The 18296-nt window shown below is 48.4% G+C and overlaps 1 protein-coding gene across 2 annotated transcripts in view; it reads left to right on the top strand.

Annotated features, from left to right (window-relative positions):
• Positions 1-18296, top strand: part of ryk (receptor like tyrosine kinase) — a 49231-nt gene that overhangs the window by 11742 nt on the left and 19193 nt on the right. For both annotated transcript variants that reach the window (XM_062556313.1, XM_062556312.1), the window contains exons 2-7: positions 9635-9756; positions 10547-10646; positions 11051-11182; positions 12363-12413; positions 13604-13745; positions 15379-15479. In XM_062556313.1, coding sequence (XP_062412297.1) covers positions 9635-9756; positions 10547-10646; positions 11051-11182; positions 12363-12413; positions 13604-13745; positions 15379-15479 — 648 coding nt within the window. The remainder of the gene's footprint in view (positions 1-9634; positions 9757-10546; positions 10647-11050; positions 11183-12362; positions 12414-13603; positions 13746-15378; positions 15480-18296) is intronic.

Genomic DNA, 18296 nt, shown 5'->3' with positions numbered 1-18296 from the left:
GTCAGTTAGCTCATTCCATAATGCCCGGCTTGTTGGCGCTTGCTGTTCCATGGAAGATCCATCAGTTGCGAGTGCGGCACAGAAGGCACTGTGGAGATTCTGAGCTATTTGCTCCTGACAAATTTGTCATGGTGGAAAGTAAGCATTGAGCGCACGTAACGCCCCATCTCCTGCTCACCATGGTAACACAAATACTCATGCATTTGAGTGGCAGGAAACCGAGAAACTTGTTTCACTCATCAAGTTATTCAAGAGGACTCTGTGTTTTGCCCTGCCCCGTGCAACAGAGCTCTTTCAGTTTTTCATCGTTGCCATAAGACCGACTTGGCACTTACAAGTTGAGGCCCCATATCTCCGCAAAACCCCTTTGTAACCCTGCCTGTTGTTAAACTCTGCAGTAAAACTAATCAAATTAAACAAATCAAGCCGAATCTGAATTTAAGTGTTGCTAAAGCCACAGGTACTTGAGCTGCTGCTTCCACACAGCATGACATCTGGCGCAACACAGATGCTGTTGCATTGACCACCATTATGCTGCTATAGGCCTGAGGCTGAGAGACACAGAGAGGGACAAGGAGAGGAGAGGGAAATGGAAAAGAAGAAGAAGAAGAAAGAAGCTGAAAGGCTAGTAGAATGTTTTGCCATGAAAGGGGACTGTGAATAGCACAGGGGTGATTGTCAGTAGCATTCACATTTTCCCCCCCTCACATTGGCTCTCACTAAGGTCCTTGGCATTGAAAGTTGGTACCCCCCTCCACCTCTACCCATTTCGTTCCCTCTCTTCGCCTTCACTCCAGGGGCTTTTGTCCATTGCCATGCAGCACTTAATGGACAGCCCCCTCTCCCTCCCCCTACCTCCTTTTCCCTTTTCAACAGCTCACATACTCTTCAAAACCACATTCTCTATTCATACTCTCTGAAACCTCAGATTTGTCTTTTTACTCATTCAGTTTTGTCCTGAGATCTAGAGGAGCAGCTGTCTCTTAAATCTCATTTTGCCTGAGTAGTGGAAGATCAGGAACATATTTTTTCGTGCCAGCACTTACAGGCAGATATTTTTCTGTGTTCGAGGAGGTTTGCTTGATGAAAGTCGTCCTGTTAAGCCATACACACCGCATATTGGTAAGATCCGGGGGAACCCTGGAAACATCAATATTTGTCTGAGGGGGGCTTCGCCGAGAAGTTACAGTCAATGTTATTGCTCCTCTATTATTTTTTGAGTGCCCCTCACTTCATGACCCATGGCATGCTCAAATATCTGCACAACAAACAATCACTTCTTCTTTCCATATTTTGGGATCCCAGTGTAAATTAAGGAAATGATGTGTGTACAAATATAACATGAGTCATGTTTGCTCTGAGGCGATTGACCCTGGTCAGGACAGGCCCTGCCCAGGCCATCGGCAGTGAAAACACATAGAGGAGAAGGGCCAGCAGTGTGTAGCACTGGCCCGTCCTGTTTTCCCATCAAGGGGAAGGCCCTCTCCTGTTCTGAGCCCGGGGCTGCCACCCCCGTGTTTGGAGAGTAAACCTGGACGTGTTTCTGTTTGAGGGCTCTTCCAAGGAGCACCTTTCAGCAGAGGTGAACCTCCGCTTTGTCCCTCAAGCCCTGATCCGCCGATATTTTGTTTTCCCCAGCCATCATCCTCCCCACACCCACAGGATGCAGGCCTAATCTGTACACTGAAGAGGACTTTTTCAAATGAGCTCTCTCTCTCTCTCTCTCTTATCTCCCTCGCTCTTTCTCTCTCCTCTCTTTCTCCCTTACTGTAGGTTCTGCTAGATGAATTAAAGAGTGCATTTTTAACCGGGAGGCATTCATTTGTTTCTCCCTCTCCTTTCTTTCCTTCCCTTTTCTGTCCCCTTCACCCTCTGGCAGTTGTGTTTGTGAGCATTAAGTAAGCACAGCCAAACAAAAGGATCTGGTTTTAGTAGCAGACATGTCGCTTGGGTTGAGTCGTGAGTGTCTGCCAAAGTATGTGCGTGTGTGTGTTTCTGGTGGGGAGGACAGTCAGAGATAGAACCAGCCCACTCTTCCGGTCATGTGAAAAAGATGGTGGCAGTTCTGTCTTTCCTTTTCCTTGGACTCCTCTTGTTGTTATTGCCTCTTTTTTTATCCTTTTTTTTTCATCCAACTTTGGTATCTGACTTGAGCTCACATTCATCGGCAATATCATCAACCCCTCATGCTGTAAAAGTGACTGACTGATAGCCTGCTTTGCCAGTTAGCTTGTGTGGAGTGTCTGGCCTGGTGGTGAACTAGCCTCTCTAGTATTCTTCCATTGGAGGGTGCTGGCTCTGGCCCCCCCACTCTCCTGCCACTCTTCTCCCCCACGCCCACACCTGTTTGGCATTACGGCTGATTGCCCCTCTCTCTCTGCTGACCATCTGTGGCCCGTAGTGGGGGGAGTCTGCCACACCACGCCAGTGCAGAATTCTCCAGATAGGTGGAATTTATTTTCTCCTCCCCCTTCGGTATGCTGATAGTACCAACCAAGCTCTCCATCCTATTCTCATTGTCCTACACACACACACACACACACACACACACACACGGTCAACGTCAGGCACACCACCCTGAAGCAAGGCTGGAAGGTGCTGCTACTCCTCCGGGTGTGAGAGGGGTTGAGAAAAGCGGGCAGATTAAATTTGACCCGTTTCTTCCATTGTGCTTCCCCAACCGAGTGTGAACAGAAAATTCCTCGGCTTGTTGAGCTTGGGGGAACTCTGGGAACTAGCTGAGAGCGTGAAAACGCTGTGAGCAGAAACTCTGTGTTGTCGTTTGGTTTTGAGCCCACTCCGTTTTTTTTACTCTGACAAAACAGCTGAATTTTTTTCCCCCTTGCTTAATTTTTGAAAAACTGCAGCCCAGTTGAATGACAGAAGCAAGCTACTGAGTGTTCCACAGATGCCATTTCTCTGCTTGTCAAAGCATGTTTTGGATAGCAAATCCACTTTAGGATTGCTGCCATCTACTTTATCTCACGCCAAATGATAAGGCAACCAACGTTGAGAGAGAGAGAGAGAGAGAGAGAGAGAGAGAGAGAGATTTTAACACAGAGAATTTTAATGAACTTAATGACATAGTAAAATTAAAGATACTATTTGGAGGAGACGGGGCATATCTTGCTGCCTGATATTAATCAACATCGAATAATAAGGAGGGATAATGACTGACCTATACAGACAAACAAACATGTGCGCACACAAGCACACACAAAACTCACATGCACACGCTCACTCAAGAGTACACAAACATACACAAATGCACACACACACACACATTCACACACAATGGCACACACCCTATTCTCCTTTGTCCTGTGTCTGGAGTACCCCCCCCCCCCTGTTTCCAACTCTGAAGTAAAATGAAAAGGATCAGGCCATCTTGCCACCATATCCTGTGAGCAATTGGTCCAGAATGTCCTCATGAGTAAAGCATTGTGGAGGAAAGGAGAAGCAGAGCATATGAGTGAGGTGGTGGTGGGGAATGTGAGATCAATGTATGAATCTGTGTCGTGTCTGTACACATTCAGGGATTCAGGGATCGTGTCTCTTATCTCCCCATCAATCAGCCCAGAAAGAGAAGACTTCGATCACCCTGAAGTAGCACAGATCCCAGGTGTGTTAATGCAAGCCTGCACTGCACAACTATGCCGTATGTTTAGTTTTCCAAGGAATGTAAATGGATGAAAAGACCCGATGATTGCTCGGGAAGGAGCGTGGAAGAGATGAGTAAAGACTTAAAAAAAAAAATGGAATCGTAGAACATGAAAGGATGAGCAATGGAAAGAGTAAAAGACAAACAGAAAAAGCGTATGAAAAGAAGCTGCGCCTTCTGTCCCTGTCCAACCCGTGTGTGGGGTTTTGGGTCCTGCTCGCACAGGGATGGAGCCGCAGCACAGGGGGCTCTTTGTCTCCCCCAGAACGGTCTGTCCCACCTGGGCCTCACCACCTTTTGTTCTGCCCCTCCGTAAGAGAACCGCAACGCGATCCTCCTCCACCAAGGCACACGCGCACACAGACCCAGGAAGCCCAGTGCACTTTGTTTGGCTTGTGGGGCCTGTGGTGTGTTTGGAGGTATTAAAAAAAGAGAGAGAGAGAGAGAGATTTATCACCCCAGATGGTGGGCTGCTGCTGGGTCACCGACGGAACTCATAGGAGAGGAATGCTCGTGTTTATGGGTTTGTCATCGTGTCTGACCCCCTGTGGTGGCCGGTGGAACTGCACCAGGGAAGCTGAGAGCTTGTCCAATAATGATGCAGGTTGTAGAGGGATGAAGAACCACCATCTTTTTTTCCTTTTCTCTTTTTGAGAACATGTGGTGGTCATCAGATCGTTTATGTCACAAAGTGCCCATAAACTGTGGGGTCTTCAGAAGTTTCTTTGATTCCTCTGTGGCTCCAGAACTGTGTTTTTGTGAATGGCTTTTGTCTTTGATGGGGTTGTAAAAGGCAGAGGAAAATCTCGCCTCATGTTGGGTGTGTGTGGGCGTGTCTGTGGGTGTGTGTGTATGTTTGTGTGTTTTTTTTTTTTTCATCTGTCTTGCTGGGCATAGGCCTAATTTTTGTTTAGTGGCTGAGCCCTTTATTTTCCCCAAGAGAACACGCTGTCTGTCTTTGCCCAGCCACTCTCTGGCTTGATATCTGTGCACTCAAGCTTGTAAGCCAATTTTACATTCCAGCATGGAAACAGGTTTAGTGTTGCAGTGCTACAAGAGGAATGAGTGAGACACAGACACACATACAAAATCTCCTCAACACAGGTCTTGCTCTTTCTGCCAGGCTGTTCCATTAGTGAATGCATAAAACCTCTCCTTCAATCTCTCTCTCTCTCTCCCTCTCTCTACACCTCTCCCTCTGACTTTCCTTCCCTCCCTCTCCATCTCGTCGTTCCCTCAGTTCTCAGACTGATGTCACACCAGACAGAACAATGCAATCGGACTCAACTCATATCATCTGCTCACTCCTGGCCGCAGACTACCAGAGCTACCCCCCCCCCCCCAAATCTCTGCATGTTGATAAGACATGGCTTCTTTCTTCTGGGCCAATTACTGATTATGAGCTGATAACAGTCTACAAATCTGCCCACTGTCTCCGAGGGAGTCACCATTGCAGCACTCTATCAGGCCTTTTCCTCTCTGCCCCTTGTCTGGCCAGTACCCTCCCATGTCAAATGGAAACGTCCCCTGTCTGGGGCACACAGGTCCTGTGCTGCCAACTACTTATATGGCAACTGTGGCCTTAGGTTAAGTTGTCCGTGAGTTTCACACATTTAGTCAGGATCTCTTCCCTTGTGTAATGTGTAAGGGTGGTCAGATCGTATGTACTGTAGGTGCTAGACCTTGAGTGGGGCGGCTCTTTGCTAACAAGAAAATTGGTTGGTGGGAATGGTGAGACATTTAAGAATGATGAAGTACATACATGTTGATGCACCCAAACCGTCTCAGCTCAATGAATGCATTTAACTTGAGACTTTGAATTCCTCAAGGTCTCCTTAAGTATTCCCTTACAAAAATTTTAGATTTCTGTCAAACAATTGCTGCAAATTTCCCCTTGTGGCGATGTCTTATTTACACATGCAAATTAGGCTTCTGGCAAACAGTGTTGTTAACTTTTGTCAATGTTGCAGCAGATTTACAGCAAATTTTGGTGTCAGATCACTGGCGAAGACATATGCCACTACTTCTCATTGTTGCCAGAATCTGCTGGAAGTTTGCCTCTAGCGGCCAACATTGGCAAATTTCTGCCAATATTTTCTAGTGAACTCATTTGTTTCCCACAAATCACCCACAAGTTTGCTGCAGATCTGCCGCAAACATTTAATTTTTGTAAGGTATTGGCCCATGTCCAATAGCTGATCTCTTGTGATACTGTCAGGTAGTTAAACTCCCCCCTTTGGCCATCCGCACCCCTACTGAGAAAGCCAATTTGGAGGACAAGATGAATTGAAGTCAAACCCCAGGCCATTTAATGCAGTCGTTGGTGAGCAGTCAAGAGACTGAAAAGAAAGGAAAAGCCCAACAAGCTGTTTTTTGAACTCTCCCCTTTCCCTCCCCAGCGCTCTATCCATCGCCAACAGTGGAAGTTAATTCGGGCATGAAAGGGGTTTTTGAAGCAGTGAGGGAGGAAGAACAGTGAGATGCCTCTGGGCTATGTTGCTGTCGAGATACACACACACACACACACACACACACACACACACACACACATTTTGCGGAAGATCTGGTGCTAAGGCAGCAGGAAACCACAAGCAAGAGATTGTTTTTGGCATTATTTTGGGTTGGTGGTGGACCACAGGTCTTCGGAATCCCACTGGTCACTAGTTGAGCATGAAGAAACCCCGGCACTGGCGGAATCACACAAACAAACTCCAAGAGTCAGAGGACTTCCTCTGACACACTTGAGGAAATGTTAGACACACACAAGCACAAACAAAAACACAAGCGACAAACTGCCAAGCGATTCGAACGGCGCTAGAGAGAGACTCCTATCCTATCTTTCCATCAACCCCCACTTTTCCCAAAGCTGCCATAGCCTGGAGCCCAGGGGTATTTGGTGAACCATGAAGGCCAAGGGTCAGTTGCCTTCTGACCCTACTCCTCTCCTCTTCTGTGTCTACTTCACCCACTCCTAGCTCAAAAGGGGCCTGTGTGTGTAAGTGTGTGTGTGTGTGTTGGGGCGGGGGTCAGGCCCATGGTTCCCACACGGCCCTGTTTCCAATACGTTGCGGTCTGGTCATTGAAGCCTGAGAAGGATTAAAGCTGAACGAACGAATGAGTCCTCCAACAACAAAACATAAAAACTCCTTCTCTTCCTTTCCTTTTCTCCCATTTCCCTTCTCCCTCCCTCCCACCATCCATCTCTCTCTCTCTTTCTCCTTCAAACCATCTCTCTCTCTCTCTCTCTCACTCTCACTCTCACTCTGGATGCATGCCTGCTGATTTTAATTGGTCCCGGGGCCACGTGGACAAAAGCCAGGCCAGGGGAAGTCTGATGGAGGCCTGCCATGAGGAGGCCAATTACTCCAGTGCTAATCCCCACGTGTGTGTCTTAGGTTTGTCGCGCATGAGTGCCCAACTGTACAGCCATAGGGATTAAGTGTGGACCTCAACCCACCCCACCTCCCCAGCACACAGACACACATGCCCGCGGAATCACCTGTGGAGGCATTGAGACTGAGCCAGCCTGCTCTTTTGATAGAGGGGCCATATTGAGCCCCCCCCGGCCCCTGCCACGTGTGTCTGAATCCCGGTTCCCCTCTGTGGGCGCTGAGCTTCTTAGTGGCCCATAGGTGGGCTGGGGTCTGTCTGGGCATCTGGCAGGTGAGCCAAGGGGTCTGGATGGCAGCTGGCATCACAAGCCCGGCAGGGGTTCGCTGGATGCCTGTAACTGTGGAAGAGCTGGGGGGAAAGGATTTGAATAAGAGGAAGCTTGAAGTCTGAGCTTTGAGATTGATTCCTTTAGGTAGGTGTGTGTGTGTGTGTGTGTGTGTGTGTGTGTGTGTGTGTGTGTATGTATGTGTGTGTGTGTGTGTGTGGTGTCTGGTGAAGGAGGCAGAGTGTTGCATCCCTCCCCTTCCCGTCTGGCCCCTCAGAGGTTGATAGGTGGGCTCCAGACAGTCAGCTCGGAGCCCTGTGGAACTGATACAGCTGCCCCTTGGCATTCTGGGGGATTTGGAGCTGTCCATCAAGTCCACATATTTGGGGGTTTATTACTGGACTGTGTGTGTGTTTGCCGGTTGGTGTGTGTTAAGGAGCAGTGCAAGTGCATTCCTAGGGTGGCTTTCACTAAAATCCACTTCAAAGCTCTATCTAACCGTAGTGCCAAACTAAAATCCTCCCCATTCACAATCTAGCCCAAGGTGTCAGACTGGAATTGATTTTGTTCTCGGTGTTTTAATCCCATTCATGCAGACTGCAAGGAAGAAACGAATTTGAAGGCATCTGATATAAAGCCATTTGAAGAACACAGGTGTGGGCCTGTGTGTGTACGTGGTGGTGGCGGCGGCGGCATTGCTTATGTGTGTACGTTTGTGTTTGTGTGAATATATGTGGGGGTAGGGAGGAATTGAGGCTGGCCGACTTTTTTGACAGCCTGTCAGTTGATGAATGGAAAGTCTCACACCACTTTTCTCTTCTCTCTACTCCTCTCTCCTGCTTCTTCCCTCCTCTCTCTCTCCCCCTCGCCTCCTCCCCAGCGCTCTCTCATTTGAGTAGACCCAGGTGTTTGTCTTCTCTCAGCATGGTGTCTCGCATAGTTAGCTGAGTATGAAAGTAGTGACGATAGAGGAGAGCACTATCTGATGTGTGTGTCTGTCTGCGTGTGTGTGCGCGTGCGTACGTGCGTTCGTGTGTGTGGCGGCTGAAGGCCCCTAATGGTAAACATCCCGCTGACGGAGGATGTGATGGCTGAAGTTAATGGAGGAAGGGTCAGCTCTGTGACTCGTGGGTGCAGCTTCGCCTCTCTCTGTAAAATACCACAGACTGGGGGAGGAGGAGGAGGAGGAGGAGGAGGAGAGGGGTGGGTGAATGCCTACCGTACCATCTCTTAAAAAACAAATCACGCCCTCAGAAGATGTTCATAGGAGACATTCCGCAATTTCCCTCCATACTTACACGGTCTTATCCCCTCCAAAAATCTCCCCTCGATCCGTCTGTCGGAAATTGTGGCTGTATTCCCACTGCGTATTTCTCTTCAGGCTTTTGTGAGGTTCTCCCCCCCCCCACACTCATGACGTGTCTCAGACAAGCCTCTCTCCCCTCTGAAAGCCTTCCTCCCATGTGTCCACTGAGCCCTGGTCTAGTTCGCCACACATCCTAATGCTAGCGCCTGATGCTGAACCGAAGATGAGCCGTTCGGTCGCCGTCCGCTTCAGTCTTCTCTCAACCTCTGCAGAAGCCATTAACCTACATCTCGCGCCAGGTTTTGTCAGTGGAACAGAACAGGCCAGGGTTTATACGACCTGTATTCCTATGGGCATAAGAGCCATATTTAGTACCCTCTGTCTTGATCCCCCCTCCCTCTCCTCCTCTGTGTCTACGCCTGAGAGAAGTCTTTGCTTTGACTGTTTGGCAACTGAGAATCTGTTAAGGGAGCTCTCAGTTGCTCATGCCGCTGCAGCTACAAAGAGATGAAGCGCATATGGTTTGTAAACTCTGCCGTAGCCATATTTCTACAAGTGGCATGATGGTCACCGCGAGGCTAAGAGAACATGCTGGAATACACCACAAGTGAGATCATCTAATTGCTCCATTACATCATCTAGATTGATTGTGGCTGAAGCAGTGCTCTGGAAGAGATTTAGAAGGGGGTGGCTTTATCTGCCGCGCTCTTTTTCAAGTTGTCTTTTTTTTCCCCTCATGCGTTTTAATATTTGCAACAAAAAAAAGCGTGGTGCTTTGAGGCCGAGATAGAAAAGCTGCCAGGCGAAGAATTTACACATGTTTTCTCTCTCTCTCTCTCTCTCTCTCTCTCTCTCTCTCTCTCTCTCTCTCTCTCTCTCTCTCTCTCTCTCTCTCTCTCTAAGGTCCTAGTTCATATTCAGAGCTTTGTGCTAAGATTGGATGGTTCTGAAATCTTCCAAAGCTGGGAGACCCAGTCTAAGTGAGTTTCTTTGTGTCTGTGTGTCTCAGGGTTGGATGCAGAGCTTTTCTACGTGAGAGATGATGATGTCAACATGTACGCACTCTCCTTCATTCCTCCCATACCCAGTGACATCAGCGCCCTGCACTTCACGTGGCACTCCAAGAATAAGGTGGGCTTGCACACACACACACACACACACACACACACACACACACACACACACACACACACACACACACACACACACACACACACACACACACACACACCACCACATCTTATACGGCTTCTCTCTCCAGACATGTCTTGGACATTGTATCCTTTTCCTTGCGCTTAACTCTGGACTAGTTATGTTCATCTGTTCATTCATTCATTTTCAAATTAATTTCAAATTCATCAAGACATCCAAATACAGTATGTACCTAAAGGAACAGGTACACTTCAAAGGCCTCAACCTTCTATAACCTTCTCACCACAGAGAAGATACAGTACATGCAGGAAGTTCAGTAGGAAATCTAAAACTGAAATGTTTTTTTTTTTTTTTTATCTGCGTGGTGTTGTCATTCTAATGTAATGTGGTGATCTATCTCTTGTACAGCTCTTCAGCCTCCCACACATCCCTTTAGTCCTCCGCTCTTCCTGGGCCTCGGCTCTTATTGTCCCTCATCCTCTTCCGTATCTCTCAGCGTGACCTTATCTAATCTCCCCCTGTCCTTTCCTCTCTGCCCCGCCGGCTCTTCCTCCTGTCCCTGCCCACTTGACCTCAAACCTTTCCCCTCAGGCTTCCCTGACACAGTACATTTGACCCAGCTCAACACACACACACACACACACACACACACACACACACACACACACACACACACACATATACATACACACATACATACATACATACAGTACATACATACACAAGCAGACACATCATTCTCATTTTGGATGTCTATTGTTCTTTGCAGGTTGAGTATAAACTGGGCTTTTATGTGGAGAATGCAGCAGCCATGGACCAACCGCAGAGCAACATCTCCTTACAAGGGGAGGTGCCCCGCAGCCGCTCAGGTGGGCTCTCCCTCACTGGCCACACATCCCCCGGGGCTCTGGGGAGCACTCAAACACTACCACGTGCACTTTTAACATCAATTCAGAGTTATCAATAGGCTGAGAAATGCTCTTGCAATAAGCATACTCAATAACACTCAATATGTACACTACTCACAAAAAGTCAGGGATATCTGGTTTTCAGGTGAAATTTTAGGATGAAAATGAATGTGTCCTTCTCTAAGCTTTTGAATGTCCAACAGTTCAATGTCTCACAGTACTTTCTGTACTGAAACATTACATTTCACCCGAAAGCCAGATATCCCTAACTTTTTGTGAGTAGTGTATGTTGAGATTTGTTTATTGATTCAACATCAGTTGTAATGGAGATTTCCACCTGTGTGTTTGTGTGTGTGTGTGTGCAGTTTTCCGGGTAGACCTGGTCTGCTCAGGGAAGGTGGACGAAGAGGCTTTGGTGACTGTGCAGCTCAACTTGACCATCAGCCCCAAGAACATCACAGTGCTCAACTTCAAACGCAGGAAAATGTGCTACCGACGTAAGGGCCCAGCTCTGCTGCTCCTATTAGCTGTGTGTGTGTGTGTGTGTGTGTGTGTGTGTGTGTGTGTGTGTGTGTGTGTGTGTGTGTGTGTGTGTGTGTGCGCGCGCGCACACGTGTTTGTTAGATACTTCCCATGTGCACAGGATGTAATGAGGTATCCATGTGTGAGTGAGACAACAAGAGGAAGAGAGGGGTACATCATTTGCCTTTGTGGGCCTGTACACTAATGAGATGCGCGTGCAGCAGCTTTATCTGTGGCTCTTCAAACCTGCTCTCAGATTTAATGAGCTCTCTATGGTCTGTGCCCGTGCATGCCTATTTGTGTGACAGAGAGACGGAAGCCCTATTACCTGCACACCCCATATCACTACTTCCTCCATAATGAGGTGTGTAGGTGAGCGTGGGCTGGTGTTTTGTTGTGTGTGTGTGTGTGTGTGTGTGTGTGTGTGTGTGTACTCTCTGGCATGCACACCTCCCCATTTTCCTGGAGCAGTTTTGAAGTTGATAAAAGTGCAAGCCAGGGGGAAGCGATGGCACATTTGTCTTCTCAGGCCCGCCGCTATTTTCTGACCTCGGCCGAGCATAATTACACAGCGCCGTGTCATGTGCTCCGTGCAGGAAGCAGGTCGTACATCTCGGCGCAGGTTATTTTAAGCATGCGAGCCAAATTAAACGTGCTGAAAGGGGAAAGTGTTTGCGCCCACCACAGAGGTGCCTCACTGTGGAACGGGTTTTGGGGGGGTGGGAGGGGTCTCTGTGGGTGGCTGTGTAGGAGAAATGTGCATCTGCTATTGTTTATGCTTGGGGTTGAGGAAGTGAGAGTTGTAGAAGTTGAGATTGTAATATGCTTCCAGTATGTAAACATGATAGAGAGGTGCTGGCATAAATGTAGCTTTTTTTATATATATCACAAACAGAGGGTGGAACTTGTTGGTTCTGAAAGTGTTACTCTGGGATCTAACTGTAGGATTTTGATTCGCCCGTCTGGATTTGCTAAAGGCTCAACTGTTAAGTGAAGCTCATGCTTGACTTGAATCAAAACATGGCGGAGAATTTTATACTGGGCATAGGCAGCTACCCACTTCCTCCCTGTGCATGGCTTGTGCACACCTCCTCTCATTAGCGCAGGTTTGGCAAGGCCTAACACTCCTCTCTCTTTCTCCCTTTCCACCCGCAGGAGTGGAGCAGCCGGACCTTCCCAAGATCCCCGTCGCTCCCAAACCAGACTGTGAGTCCCTCCCCACAAATTTCCCCAAAAAGCTCCTCTGTCTGACGTGTCGGGTTGCTCCCGTGTTTCCTCCTCCAGCCTTTCTGCACTTATTGTGTGATTTCCCACCATCAAGACGGCTCCATTAGACACTGCACGGCGTCCAGCATCCCCCCCCCCCCCCCAAACCCAACGTCTGTGTCCATGTTTATGAATTTGAACAATGGCGGTTGGATCCCTGGTCTTAAAGACCACAGCAGCAAGCCTGTTGTGGCGGCCAAAGCTGACCTCTGTGCGCCAAACTGACCGGCCGCAGCTCCACGTTTTTTCTCGGCCATTAGTGAATCATCGCCGGTTCCCGCTGGAATGGGCCTCCTGTTTGTAGCGGAGCTGAACTCCCGCTTGTGCTGTTTTAGGCACAGCGCTCTTTTCCTGTCTCTTGATGGCCTTCTTCCTGAACCTTTGGTCAGGCCGGGGCCCACGGTGGCAGAGCCAGGGCTGGCTGTGGGTCCCAGCTGTGGCCTCTCTCTCTCTTTTTCTTTCTGCCTCCCCCTCTCTCTCTCTCTCCCCCATTCTCTCTCTGTCTCACGCAGTCTCTCTGCCTGGGTGGGCTGCTCAGACCAGACCAAGGCCCCCCTGGAAGCTCTTACTGTCGCTGTCAGTCAGAGGTCCTGACGGGGGTCAGATGCCTGGTCACCACTCTGCTGCTTTCTCTCCCCCAGTCAGCCATTCCCACTGCTCCACTGTGCGCCTCTCTTCTCAGCTCTTTGTCCTTCTCTCTCACACGCTCATTGTTTGCTTTCTGTTACTCTTATTCTCATGCCCCCTTTTTGTGTGTGTGTGTGTGTGTGTGTGTGTGTGTGTGTGTGTGTGTGTGTGTGTGTGTGTGTGTGTGTGTGTGTGTGTGTGTGTGTGTGTGTGTGTGTGTGTGTGTGTGTGTGTGTGTGGTATGCCCGGTCACACTCCCTTGATCCCACTCCCTTTTCTGCTCACAGATAGCGGCTTCAAAGGTTCTCTCTTAATTAAATAACCTGATCATCCAGATCCCTCTGCCCTTACACTGGCACATTGGGAACCACTCTCAATGCCCTTGAAAGTGATCCGAAGACCCCCCCTGTTGAAAAACATGCTTATGATTGGTTGGTTTCTTGTCACATGACTAAGATGTTGTGTGTGTGTTTTCTGTATGTTCTGGTGCTGTGGGACCCCAGTGGATCCTGGGAGTGCGCCCACCACCTCCACGCGAGTGTTCTACATCAGCGTCAGCGTCTGCTGCGCCGTCATCTTCCTCGTGGCCATCATCCTCGCCGTGCTGCACCTGCACAGCATGAAGAGGATCGAGCTGGATGACAGGTGAGTCAGGCTCCGTGTGTGTGTCTGTGCTTGCGTATATGTGCGTGCGTGTGCGTGCAGAACATTCTCTGGGTGTTTGTTTGCAAGATGTACAGTATGACTCACAGTATTTGCCGTAAAATTGGCTTGCATGTAGCATGTGAATTGTGAGATTTCCGGTTGTTGCTGTGAGTCCGTACATACAGATGCACATTGTTTGTTTTCTGCAGTCTGCAAGTCCTCGTTTGGCTCCCCTTGATTATAATGTACTTATTTCCAGGGTGCTGCGGGCAGTTAAATTACATGGTGCCACTTCATACACAAGATCTCATTGATTTGCGTTCACATGATAAATAGAATTTCGACCTTCTCCAGGGGAAAAGACCGAATGCTGGCCAACAACTCCAATTGGATTCATTTCCACCCCTTTAAATAGTGTTTGTCCCGAGTATGAATCAGTCACTTGTCCCCGAGGAGAAGACAGCCTTTCACAAAAGTCCTTTCTTGGAATTTGTTTAATGTAATATCTTAAGACTGGTCATTTGATGCTGTTCTTTAGGCTTGAGATTGATTGGATCAGGTTTGTTAGTGGCCCTGCCTAGAGAATCCTGTCCTCTACTCACCCCATCCCAGACAACCCATCAATAGGAGTCCTTCTTTTTGGCAATTAGGAAACGATGGTTATCTATCTTTACACTCTCTCGCTCTCCCTCTCTCTTTCTCTCTCTCTCTCTCTTTCTCTCTCTCTCTCGTCTATCAGCCCCTTTCCGGTGGTCTCTCGTTTCCTCCCGTCCTTAAATTCTTTCTTATCTCCCCCTCTCTCGGCATCTATTTCGCTTTTCTTTCTCCTCCTTCCTCTTCTGTCATTTTCTCCCCCCTCCTCACCCCCGACGGCCTCTTCCCCCCCATCCCATCCCCGAATGGCTCCATTGTTGCTGGGAGGTGCCGCCTCCCTGCCTGCCAGGCCTCTTGCTCGTCTGCTCTGGCCTGGTCTGCAGAAGGACTTGAGAAGCGGCACCGAGCCGCACTGAGGCTCTTTGATGCTCCGTAATGACATTACCGCATGATTGGGGTCAGCGGAGCTGCTGCAGCAGGCTCCTCCGCCAGGGCTGAGCCAGGCCTGCTCTCCTCTCCAGGGGAGCTCGTACCCCTCATCAATCCCACATAGCGTTTAACCTTCACAGTTAATGGCTGACAGCTCTAATTGAGCCAATTTAAACCACTTTTAACCCCCCCAACACACACACACACACACACACACACACACACACTTCTTGGATATTACCGGGGTGGGGGGTGTGTGGTATGGCTGGAGGTGTAGCCATGATGTAGTCATGTCCCTCTTTGGGCTTGTGGTATTGGTGGCTCTGGGCCTCAGCTTCAGCTCTCTTCTGAGCTCCTCTCAGCTCATGGCTGGGGCAGGGGTAGAGCAGGCCGTTGGTCTCATTCAAGTGCTCACTGGAATAGATGACATGCTGACTGTCTCCTGGTGTTGTGTAATTATGAAGGTCTGTCGTACCCCATAGTCTTTGTCAATAAAGTATCTATCTATCTATCTTTCTATATGACAGGAATGCTACTGGTTCTGATGATCCTTTAGCGGGGTGCGTCGTTTTTTTTTGACATGTGTTGTCTGCCCCTCCTCTTTCTCCAGCGTGAGCGACAGCGGCAGCTCTCAGGGCCTGTCTCAGCCCTCCACCCAGACCACGCAGTACCTGCGCGCTGACACGCCCAACAACGCAACGCCCGTCACCAGTAAGTCCCGCCCACTGTCCAGATTCACTTATAAGCACCTCACACCAATGTAATGCTGTCAGTGCCCACTGTTGTTCCAGAGGACTTACAGCTCTTCATAGTTAAGCTAATTACTTAGCGAGCAGCTTTGTCAAATGTAGCAATATATGTGTAGTTTAACACCTCTACATTCACTGTAAATCTCTCAAAATGCATTTGGAAATGTATTTGCTTTGCTCACAGACATGCGGGGCCCAATCAAGCGTGATTTATTTTTGTCACCTAGATTTAGATCAGCATTCCCTCACTGGTCTTGCCATAGAGTTGTTGTTGATGCTGTGTTGACGCATGATCATGGTCTTGGCATCGAGTAGTTGACTTGTGCTGCTACTTAAGGGTGGGCCTCAGCTTGAGTCATTTCTAAGACATTGATGGAACATGTGCTCTGTGTTTTTACAAATGTGTCTTGATTGTGGAATGACATTTAAATGAATAGTGCCTTTAATCTGCTTGTCCCCTGTGAGGGAACAGGCCAGTATTTCCCTTATGACAACATGACAGGACAATTTCAGTCTTTCAGTGGGGTCAGTAAGATATGAAATGCATGCCATCTTCCAGCGCAGTCGTGTCCATCTCAGTCAGCAGGCATGAGCCCAGCTCTTTTTTTAGCTAATCACATATGATTGCTTTGGTAAATGTTGCCAAACTAGTCATGAGAGTTGAGATTTTGTGAATTCTTGCAAGCTTGAGCCTTGGCTTTAAGTTTCTTTGATACGGGACAATGGTTACACTTACTCTTGTATGAGCAACTAATTGCTGTCTGTTTGCACCAGGTTCTGTAAAGCGTAAAATGTCCTTGGACGATGTGAACACAGGACACATGTCTTTCTCCAGAAATCTTAGATAATAGATTCAACTGAGTTTATCTGAAGACTCTTATTTCAAAGTGGTTGGTCTATAGTTCCGAAATAGTGTCGGGTCATTCCTCTTTTTTTTGTGCTGAACTAAGAGTCCCTATCCCACAGTAGATGGGAATGATTTTTGCAGCCCTCATTATGCTGATTAGGGGACTCCCATTTGAAAAGTCCGTGTCTCCAATGCCTTTTGAAATTATGTAATTTTACCTCGTTACTCAAAATGAAAAATTCAATAATATGTTTTTCCATATAACAAAAATGTTGTTTTCCCAGCATCTTGTAGGGAAAAATTCAAAAAGTCAGATGATGTGCGTTAACAAACCCCCCTCAGTCCTCACATGGGATTAATATCCCAGTTAATTAGATCAAATCATCACGTCATCTCGTATGCATCAAATCAACCCGACACTTCAGACATTGATTCAGCTTCCTGAAGAACAGCAGGGAAGTTTGTGCCGTCCTGTGGCCTAAAGGGAGGGCCCCGCTGCGCTGCCCCAACATATTGCTTCAGGGTCTCTTCTTTTCCAGCCATAGACTCCTCAAGCCCTGTATGGGACTGCTCATCTCCAGTTAGACACTTTGCCTAGCATCCAACTGGATATGATTTTGAGCATTATCCAGGGACTGATGGGGGCTTGTCTGCAGATGGTCCCAGAGCGCGAGGGGCTTTGAAGGCCTCACCTCCTCTGCGGTTCCCAGACGCCTTGGGGTGTGAGGCTCGTCTCGCCAGTCACACGCCCGCCTCTGTCTGCTCCCCTCATTCCACGCCACCAAACACACATTCCTCTGCCAAACGAGATAATTGGTGGAGAATGATCTTATTAGCTTAAACTGGAATCAGAAGGTCGTAATAAACAGAGTGACATTCCAGCTTGTGGTCTCTGACAGTGTGTGTGTGTGTGTAGTGTGTGTGTAGTGTGTGTGTAGTGTGTGTGTGTGTGTGTGTAGTGTGTGTCGATGAGGCTGTGCACATATGCACTGGGGTGAGTGAGTGCGAAGCGAAGGAGAGGAAGACCTCGTATATCTTGTGTGTGTGCGTGTCAGAAAGAGGCCATGTTTATGCATGATGGTGAGATGGGACATGTTTGCACAAATGAGGGCTATAGGGCAAGCGATGTCCCTCCCAAAAAGCTCCAAGCGCACAGCCATAAAAATCTCAGCGCTCCTCTTTTTAGTAAACTTTGTTCTCTATCCCTCCTCCTCCGGTGTTTCCCCCTTAGCTTTTCTTAGATGCTCTGCAAGCGAGCCCATTGAAGTGGTTTGGTGTGTATCTTCTGAGCGCTGTAGCGTAGCTTCATTGCTCTTTTCCTTCCTGTTACCACTCAAACAAAATGAAGGACAAATAGAGAGGAAAGCTCAGGTTTGGGGGGGGTGGTGCGGAGTGGTTCGAGGTGGGGGTGGGTGGCTAGGCGGAATCTCCATTTCAGCAAGTTCCCCTTGGTTTCCTGACCAGGCAGCCATCACTGGGCCATTATTTTTCAGAGGAGCTGGAGAGAGAGAAGGAACAGGGGTGAGATACCTTCTGTTCTGGAGTCAGCCAAGAGGAACCCGCTAAGAGGTCCCCCGAGCCCTGTGGCCTTGAGAAAAGCCCCTCAGCAGTCTCTTGCTGGGACTCCCCCCTCCAGTCGGCCATATGCGGATGCTGGGCTTTTGAGACCAGAATGCTTGTTTCTTCACTCGTATTTTGTAACAGGGGTCATAATCGGTTTAAATACGATGGCTTGCTGGCTGTACATATATTGTTCAAAGAATGCATTGCATGAAGTTTATACCATCAGAAGGTTAAAGTCAAACCCTTTAAAGGGGTTTCTGAATTATTACTCACTCGTACAGTGCTTATGCTTAATGCTAGCACAGGCTTTCCCTTCTTGATTTGCCTAAATATCTCTGGACAGTGTGTTTTTATCAGAGTGTGTGTGCT

This window comes from Sardina pilchardus, chromosome 15, assembly GCF_963854185.1.
Source record: "Sardina pilchardus chromosome 15, fSarPil1.1, whole genome shotgun sequence".
NCBI lineage: Eukaryota > Metazoa > Chordata > Actinopteri > Clupeiformes > Clupeidae > Sardina > Sardina pilchardus.
This window is presented reverse-complemented; position numbering and strand designations above follow the sequence as displayed.